Source organism: Eretmochelys imbricata, chromosome 21 (assembly GCF_965152235.1).
Source record: "Eretmochelys imbricata isolate rEreImb1 chromosome 21, rEreImb1.hap1, whole genome shotgun sequence".
Lineage (NCBI taxonomy): Eukaryota > Metazoa > Chordata > Testudines > Cheloniidae > Eretmochelys > Eretmochelys imbricata.
The window spans coordinates 14,378,504-14,388,029 of record NC_135592.1 but is presented as its reverse complement, the minus strand read 5'-3'; the positions used below and the strand labels follow the sequence as shown (position 1 = coordinate 14,388,029).

Sequence of the window (9,526 nt, the reverse complement as noted above, 5' to 3'; positions counted from 1 at the left end):
CACCACTGAATTTTAACAATGCTGTCTCCCTACACTGAGCTGCCGATTTCCCATGTGCCCCACTATGGCACACATCCCCCCGAAATGGAGCTAGTGCAAACAAGCAACTTCCCGCCAAACCCCAGGTTGCTCTCCTTCACATGGTCTATTTTAGGCTTCCTGTTCTCATCAACGCCTAAGCCAACAGGTGCCTTTCAGGAAGCCTCATCAAAATCTGCAGAGTCGTTTTTAGCTCATGTAAGTCTGGAACAATGAAGCCGTTCGCTATAAAAAGAACATGAAACCACCTTGTCAATGGGAGCCCTTCAGGAATACACATTGGGTAGAACGTCTCAGCTAGAAAATTTAGATTTTTTTTTAATAAGAATTAAAAATATTTCTTACTAATACATTTTATCTTAACAATTATTCTACATTCTTTGCCATTATACAGCAAGCAGATAATCCTCCCTTGATTTCACTCTATTTCTATGTAAGGTCCGTGATTGTCTTCCAATAGGAACTCCTTGCTCCCCTTTGGCTAAGAACTGCAGTTTGGTCCACGGTGTCAGTTGGCCAGGAAAAAAAAATCACACCCGTATTTGCTAGCGATATAGAAAAGAGGCTTCTCGTGCAGTCATGCCCTGAGAAAGAAGAGACTGGGAAGGAACTGGCGTTCTGGGTTGACCAGGCATCTCATCGTTCACAGGAGGATGGGCAAGGTTCCAGAGCTGCTCAGAGCCAGCAAAGCACAGGGCGCTCTGCCTTTGAGCGAGATGCTGACCCAGTCTGGACAGAATATTGCTGCAGGAAGATATCTGCCCAAGCCCAGCCGGGCTCCCCTCTTTCGGAACAGTACTTCAGGAATTTGTCCTTTGTTTCTTTTTTTGTTCTTGATATTCAGTTACTTTCTGCTGGAAATGCCCTGTGGAAAACAAAAGCTGGGTCAGTTACACATGACACTGGAGTTTCATCAACAATTGAGGTCATTGGCTGGTTTCTGTTTAATAACAACATGCTGTGGTAGGGATGCAGAAGCAGAGATTAGCCCAGCAAACTCCATAAGAACCAGAGAACCTGAAGATGGAGCTATGGTCATATTCTCCATATACATTATTATTGTACACCAATCGCTATGGGATTTAGGTGCTGAAGGAGGTAGAGAGGCAGGGAACAGAATCCAATGACTCCGGTCAATTTGCATTGGAGGGCACCAGAGCAGCAGCACTGGCTCCAAATCTACCTGCACCTCGAGCAACGATAGGCTGAAGCTGAACCAGCAGGGCAAGCATCACAAATATTGGGGATAAAATGGTACCAGATCCAAACTGAAGGGGATGGGGGAGTGCACTCAGAGAGTGCGGGGGCTCAGAGGTGCAGCTAGCTCAGTAACTGAGACACATTGTTGAAATTCTTCTTGAAAGTGGCAATAATCATCATCATAATACCCAGGTCTTATACAGCTCATTTTACAGATAGGTAAACTGAGGCACGGAGTAGTGATGTGATTTGCCCAAGATCAGCCAGAAATCCAGTGGCAGGGCTAGGAATTAGAACGAAGCTCTCCTGAGGCTCAGTCCAGTTCTCCATCTACTAGGCCATGCTGCATTACTTACAGCCCTGAAACAGGATGTGTGTGTGTCAGGGAATACACTGTAGAGAAGAGAATAAGCAAGGAGCGCTTTGCACTAGTCCTTTCCTCCTTGCCCTTTGACTGTATTCAATACAAATGCAGGCCAAGTTCTGGAGTCTGCAATTACCTTCTCCATCCAGGGGCTGCAGTGACGAAGAGACTACTGCAACCGACCCAGGGTGTCTCTGCTGGTGCATTGCAGGCAGAGGTTGCGGGAGAGACTCACTATCACTGCCTGTACCATCTTCTCTAACAGCATCTCTCCCCCTTCCCCCGTGGCTGTGTTTTCAGGAGCAGTCACACAAAAACATTTGCACCTCATTTGCACAAGCAAATATGCAAATGAGTCCTGCTCCCTCTAGCCCAAAGAAACCAAAGAGTGGCCTCCAGGGATCCTGATGCTTCCTGAATGCCAGGGCAGTAACAGAAGGGGGAGGAGATGGGGCAATTTACCTTCTTGGATCATCCTGCTCCTTTCCGCTTCCTGGATAAAGAGGGAAAACATCTGAGTCCTCACAAATCTTTTCACAAACTTGCGGCAGGACTTGGAGGTGATGGCTTTGCAGAACGCCTTCTCCTGAAAGGAGCCCTGGCCGCTCTTATTCCACTTGAGGTGTGATGTATAATGGCCAACAGTTTTAACGAAGAATTGCACGAAGGTTTTGGAGACGTGGGCATTCACTTGTTCAGACGCTGAAAAGGGAATAGAAAACGTACCGTTTGGGCATGGGGGCTGGTATTCACACGACCCCCCCATTAACTCAGGATGTGGACACCTCACAATCTGAATGTATTTACACTCACAACCCTTCTGTGAGGCAGGACAGGGCTATCATGGGGGAATGGAAAGACAGATCCTCAGAAGTATTTACACTCCAAATTTCCTTAAAGGATCTGGGCCGAAATGACCCACCCAAGGATCGCCCCGTCTGTGGTGGGGCAGGAACTTGAAGCCTGGTCTCCTGAGTCCCAGGCTAGTGCTCTGACCACTGGGCCATCCCACCTCTCTTCTCCTGTCTGTGCCACAGTCTGGGGCATTCCAAGGTCCGGGACATTTTCCATTCAAAAGCAGCTGTAACACCTGAATGGTGCTAAATTGTGTCAGGTTTCAGAGTAACAGCCGTGTTAGTCTGTATTCGCAAAAAGAAATGGGGTACTTGTGGCACCTTAGAGACTAACCAATTTATTTGAGCATGAGCTTTCGTGAGCTATAGCTCACTTCATCAGATGCATCTGATGAAGTGAGCTATAGCTCACGAAAGCTCATGCTCAAATAAATTGGTTAGTCTCTAAGGTGCCACAAGTACTCCATTTCTTTTTGCTAAATTGTGTGACTCCCAAACCCAGTCATGGCAAGGGAGAAAAGCCAGGAGGTTCCATTCGCTAAGGAGCCGACAGGAGTATAAACTGAACTGTCCCAATGTGGTATTCAATTGCTCAGTCCAATGGATAATTACTGCTGACCTCCATACTTGGACTTCTTATAACACTTGGCTTCCAAGGAACTCCGAGCATTGTATACACATTCAATGAATTGCGTCTACCACCTTAAAATGTGAAGTACACCAGCCTACCGAGATGCTAGATGGAGGGCCTCATTGCACGCTGACCTAATTCACATGCTGTGTTCATGTCAGAAGCAATGGCCATCTCCTTCACACATTAAAATCCAATTTCCTGGTGTTAAATCATTAAGGAGAGTTGTGGCAGCCACTAGCACATGGTACTGCCCTTCACAGGCTGTTCTGGATGGAGGACTCCACCTGCTTGATTAGCACGTATACACTGTAGTGGAAGAAGGGAGTCTAGCTGTCCAGATCTCCCAGATCCAGATTTCACTGAGGGATATTCAGGGTCACTGGCTTTCTGTTTTGTCAAGATAAAGCTATCAAGAGCCTTCTGGATTTTTTTCTCCCCTCCCTATTGATGGATTATTTCTCTTCCCTGACTGGTCTCCACAATCCTACATGGTTGTGGAATTTAGGGAGGAAGATGCTCAGCTCAGAATATGGCCACTACAAGAACTGGCAGGGGATGGTACTAGTCTGAAAATGACTTGGTAAAAATCCCTCGTTTATTGCGTTCCAATGACTCCAGATCACACGTGCTCGCACGACAGCTAGAAAGGCTGTGGGTTTTTTTAAATCTCTATATAACACCCAGCCCTGCAAACTCGGCCTGGCGTCTGAGAGTCACGCTGGGCTCTGTCCATTTCGCTCATCCCCACCAATAACGAAGACTGGAATTTAGTAGTGTCTGCTAGAATCAAGCTCCTTCTCCCGGAACTGCGCTAGCTCTGTGGAGCTAACAATAAAAAGGGTCTATTTTTGTCAATGAAGTCAGCAGGTCCGACTCTGCTGCACACACAAAGAAATCGGTATAACCATTGGGGCTTCTCTGACCACGGCTGCACTTTAGTATTCATCCAGAGCAGAAACAGTGTACTATGCCTGCTAGCTGGGGATGGGGAATAAAGCAGAGCACTTCCCAACCTGCAGAACCAGAGCACCGCTGAAATGCAGGTGAAATGCAGCCACCTCTGTAGTGGGGAGCTGCAGCTAATCAGAGCATATCACATTGAACAACAGGTGGGGGAAGCGAAAGGTTGGGTAAGGACCACAAAGTAAACCCCAATCATAGCTAAGTGCCTTGGGATCCTTGACAGTTCTGTGCTGGTCTTTCGAGTGTTGCTTTGAAGACACCCCGGGGCAGATCCTGAGCTGGTGGGAGATGTCACAGCTCCACTAAAGTCAATGTGGAGAGGAAGCCAATGGAGTGATAATTTTACACCAGCTGAGGACTTGCCCCACACTCCATAAGCTGCACAAACCTCAGTCTCTTTCTACCTCTAAAGCGGGAAGGGCTAAGGTGTCCCTGCAGAGGCTGAGCGTGTGGGACCCAGGGACCCTGGCTATTCCAGTCCAGCTGCTTAGACCACTGAGCTATTCTCTTCGCGTGCATGTGAGTCTAAAGCATACACAACACTAGAGATGGTTTGGCTGGAACTGAGAGGGCAGTGTAGGAAATTAGGTCCTGGGTTCTTAGCCCACTTGCCCCAGGATGGCTGGTTAGCCCGGGACACCAGCAGTCATTTTGTGGGGCATTCACAGGTACTCCACTGTGCGCACCCCAAAGAAAGAACTCTCTGCCTACTCTGTATGTTGTTGTTGCTGTTGTGCGTCTTTAAAGAAGTCAGCATCTCGGTCTGCAGCTTGGCCGGTAAGATGTCTCCTTCGTCGCAAACCTGAAAGAGGATGTTCCGATGTTAGCACAGCCAGCTTTTGCAAACCAGGGAAGCCTGAGACGGTGGCTTTTACTGGGAAGAAGGTTTTGAAGCATCAGAGAGAATTCTAGCTCGGCGAACCACTTTCTGAGTGTACCTGCAGGCCCAAAGCATCCTGGAATGAACACATCTCCCCCCACCAGATCCCCTGTGACCCATTCTTTAATGCAGCCGTGCAGTCTGCATTACCATAGTCTTGGTGGGGCTCACTAGCTACTGCCAGAAGCTATTGCTTATCAATTTTTATCCCAAAGGATGTTGGAGAGACACCTTCTGCAGGGTTAATTGACACCTCTGTCTCTGACACAGCCTCTCCTCCGCCACCAGTAACGAGAAAAAGACAACACAACAGCCCGAGAAATTAATTTTGCACTGAACTCCCATTGGTCTCTCCCTGAAGGGCCGTGCCCGGGTGTTTTGAAACCAGGAACGCTAACGTTACAGTGTGCTCTGTAATTTCGGGCAAGAGGCCCTGCCCCCCTGAGCCTGCAGAGTGCAAATAATAAGTGACAGGTGGGAAGGAGTGAGTGACAGCTACTGAAAAGCCAGGATTAAGGACCCTACAGTGGCTCAGTAATACTGGTCAAGCAACGAACAAGCACCTGCGTCTAGCGATCGCATGAGGGACAGTCTAAATCGCACCAGGGACACCTACCGATCTTAAGAACTTCCCTTCGCACAGGTCAACCAGCAGCACCTAAAACCAACAGACAGGACGCAGCGTTAGCCAGGCTGCATTGCAAGGCCGCTTCTGAGCAGCAGCGAGTTAAGAGAATGTATTTCAAGAGCAGTCTTCTGTGCCCCAAGTCCATTTGAAAAGCTCTGAGCTGCACCTGATGATGAACTGCTCTAGGTCACTGCAATGGAAAAGGCTTCTCCACCCCTCCAAACTTCCTGCCTGGTGAAAGAGGAGCACCAGTGCCTGGCCTGGGGGAACGAATGGACCTGGGACATGGAAAGGAGATTTGGAGCCTTTCACCTCTAGAATCAGTCACTGGGTCCAATCCAGCCCAGACTGAAAGTGGTTCCCGTCCGGTGTCTCTTGGGAGGCCCACATGAAATGAGTTCAGGAGTCTCAGCCCACATCCCCATCGGGAGAGGGCCACAGCCCCACAACTGCCCCATTGTTAGTGCTCCCAGCAGAAGGCCAAGGAGCGCACGGTCCTGGAAACTCTGGCAGTGTCTACACTAGTTTTCTAAGATGTGTGCTCACCTCCCATGAGCTATGAGCAGTGAGACACTTAGGGCAATGCTGGCTACAGGTTAGCTGAGGGCAAGGAATGCCCCCTTTGTCCCAGGGAATCTGGGCTGAGGCCCTTGCCCAGCTAGTGGGTAGGAGATGATATCAGCATCCCATCTGGCCTAGGGAACAGCTTGGGTATTACCCTAGGAGCAGGCTGGAGTCCGCTCTTGTTTCCTTCTGGGCCCTTCTCCTCCTGAGGCTGGGATGGAGACAAAATCAGGGCCTCCTACCAGGGCTGGGTTTCCAATTAGGCACAGTAGGCACGTGTCTAGGGACGCCTTGCTTCTCTCAAACAGTGTGCAACACGGAGGTCAGCTGTAGTTGGGGGTGGGGGGGCGCACTGAAGATGCTGTGCCCAGGGGCGCGTAAGTTGTAAATCCGGCCCTGCCTGCTACCACGTGGAGATAACAATCAAGGGGCACGAACAGGCAAACATTCATCTTCAAGCCCATCTGCGGCATGGGAACAGAGACCCCCTCAGACAGTACCTCCTCCATCGGCTGATCGAGAACCTGCTCTAGACAGCGCTTCTGGACTCCAACCATGAAGGGCGTGGGGCAACAGACGGTATCGATCAGGCATTCCGGAACCACGGGGATGTAGGTGTGCGCCCAGGAGAAGGGGTAGAGAAGAGCTGCCACGGCATGGATGCACTGGGACAGGACACTGCCGAATAAATAAGGGTTCTGATTAGTAAATTAATTTGGCAAGTAGCTGGCCAGCAGGTTAAGCTTTGGGTGAGACTTTCAGGAGCACCTGAGTGACACAGGATCCAAAGTCTAAGTCACTTCCAAGGAGAGACAGGCTCCTAAACAGGTGGGTGCTGTTTTTCATAGATTATAAAGGCAGAAAGGACCATTGTGATCATCTGGCCTGACCTCCTGCATAGCACGGGCCAGAGAACATCCCTGAACTTATTCCTGTTCCAACGAAAGCAGATCTTTTAGAAAAAACATCCCATCTTGATTTAAAATTTGCCAGTGATGGAGAACGCACCATGGTGGTAAACTGTTCCCATGATTCATAATCCTTGCTGTTAAAAAATATGAACTTTATTCCTAATCTGAATTTGTCTTGCTTCAATTTCCAGCCATTGGCTCTTGTCTCTTAGATTGAAGAGCCCAGTATCAAAGTTTTGTTTCCCTTATAGATACTGCTTAAGACTGATCAAATCACCCCTTCATCTTCTCTTGGTTAAGCTAAATACATTGAGCTCCTGCAGCTCAATTCTACCTGCCTATGTTCGCTGTTTTTGGGAAGTCTTCCTCCCCTTGGCACATGGCAGTGTTACCAACTCTCAGGATTTCATCACACATCAATATTTGATGTTCTTCTTAAATCCCCAGTTCCTGGAGTCAGGTGATTACATCAGAATCTCAGCTTTCTTTAATGAAGAAATCGAAAGAAAAGTAAGTTTCTAGCTCTGTGGTTGCGGAGAAAAGTTTGAATACATGTCCCTAAGGGCTCAAAAACCAGAAGAAAAAACTCCCACATAGGTATTTTTTTTAAAAATACCATGATTTTGGGGGCCAAAAGCTCACAGGTTTTGAACCCTTGGAGTTGGCCCTGCTGCCGGTGTCGCCCCACCAATGCTCTGAGTGGCAGGGCACCGCGATCCGGGGTGCCTCCAGATTTGCCTTTTTGGTACAAAAAGTTTCCCCAACTAGAAAACAATAAATTGAATTTCAGACTAAACTCCCCTAGAGAGAAGAGGAAACCCCCTGCCCTCAGCAGGGGGCCCAACAAGCTGCACTGCCATCAGCCCACACAACTAGCCTTCCCCTACCCCTTAGCACAAGCTGCAGGTTGGCTTTGCCACCTGGGAGGGTCATTATCTTTCACTCTAACACAAAACCCTAACAGTGACCTCAGCAGAGTTAAGGCAAAATAAGCTCCCAAATGCAGGGAATGGGGGACGGTCATATATACTGATCCGTTGACACAAAAGCTGCTAAGTTTCCGAGTTAATAATAATCATACCTAGCTCTTTTCATCAGTAGCTCTCAAAAGGAGGACAGGCTCGTTATCCCCATTTTGCAGATGGGAAAATAGGCACCGGCTCTGTGGGTGCTCCAGGGCTGGAGCACCCACGGGAAAAAATTAGTGGGGGCTCTGCACCCACCGGCAGCCAAGCTCCCCCCTCCTTGCCTCCTTCTCCCCTCGCTGAGCGCGCTGTGTCCCCACTCCTCCACCTCCCTCCCAGTGCTTCCCGCCCGCCTGCCACCTAACAGCTCTTTGGCGGCGGTTAGGACTTTCCAGGAGGGAGTGGGAGGAGTGGGGATGCAGCATATTCAGGGGAGGAGGTAGAGAAGAGGCAGGGCGGGGCGGGGACTTCGGGGAAGGGGGTGGAATGGGGGTGGGAAGGGGGCGGGGCTGGGGTGGGAAAAGGCAGGGCAGGGGCGGGGCCAGAGGTGGGGCTGGGGCGCGGGCGGGGGTTGAGCACCCACCAGGCAGTGGGGAAGTCAGCGCCTATGGATGGGGAAACTGAGGCTTGGGGAGGGAGCATGACTTGCCCCAGGTCACCCAGCAGGCCAGCGACAGAGCTGGGAACAGACCCTAAGTCTCCCAAGTCCTGGTCTGGTGCTCTCCCTGCACAGCGTGAGTCTGAGGAAGCTGGGGTGTGAATTGCTTTTCGGTATATGTTGGAAGTGGAAGCCTTGGGGAGTGCGATATCGACAGCATTGTGGTTGAAAGGAGTGCACAAGTCTTCCCCCTTCACTCCTTATTTCAATGCTTTTAAGGCTTAACCCTCACTAGACAAAGTTATTGTTTGCTAATTTTATAGAGAGGATCCTTCCGCAGGGCGGTCAGTGTGTGTCGTTTTCTTCCAAGGCTCTGAAGAGTGAAAGTCTCTGGTGGCTGGGATCAAATCAGAGACTCCTTCCTGCTGATGAGTCGGAATGAGGAAATCCGAGAGGGAGAGGAGAGATTTGAATCGACGGGCTGTCTGACGAGGAGTGAACATAACCTTTACGCTCTGCTGATATTAGCATGAGAGGGTGACTTTCCTGGCTACCTGCCTCCTTGGGCTTGTCAGCTTAGTGAGGATTAACCCTTTGGGCTCAATTGGGAACAGACTCCAGCTGACTTGTTAGTCTATCATACATAATAATACCACCTCGCTTTTATCTAGCACTGTTCATCCACGGAGCACTCTGCAAAGGAGGTCCTTTTACAGATGGGGAAACTGAGGCACAGAAGGGCATGTAACTCAGCCAAGGCCATGCAGCAGGCCAGTGGCAGAGCCAGGGATAGAACCCAGTCTCCTGAATCCCAGACCAGTGCTCTGTCCACTAGATCAGACTTCCATGCCTCATGAGCAGTCTGAGGTCAGTGACCCTTTGCTTGCTCAGACTCCTCAGGGTCCGCTCCCAGAGTGGAAGGTTCT

General features: G+C 49.7%; 1 protein-coding gene across 1 annotated transcript in view; it reads right to left on the bottom strand.

Moving 5' to 3' along the window:
* Window positions 1-332: 332 nt before the first annotated feature.
* DENND2D (DENN domain containing 2D) overlaps window positions 333-9,526 on the bottom strand; it is a 30,131-nt gene continuing 20,937 nt past the window's right edge. The window contains exons 8-12 of the mRNA XM_077839164.1: window positions 6,627-6,804; window positions 5,551-5,592; window positions 4,766-4,856; window positions 2,066-2,305; window positions 333-904 (exon numbers count right to left, since the gene is read on the bottom strand). Of these exons, the coding sequence (XP_077695290.1) occupies window positions 840-904; window positions 2,066-2,305; window positions 4,766-4,856; window positions 5,551-5,592; window positions 6,627-6,804 (616 nt within the window). The 3' untranslated portion in view covers window positions 333-839. The remainder of the gene's footprint in view (window positions 905-2,065; window positions 2,306-4,765; window positions 4,857-5,550; window positions 5,593-6,626; window positions 6,805-9,526) is intronic.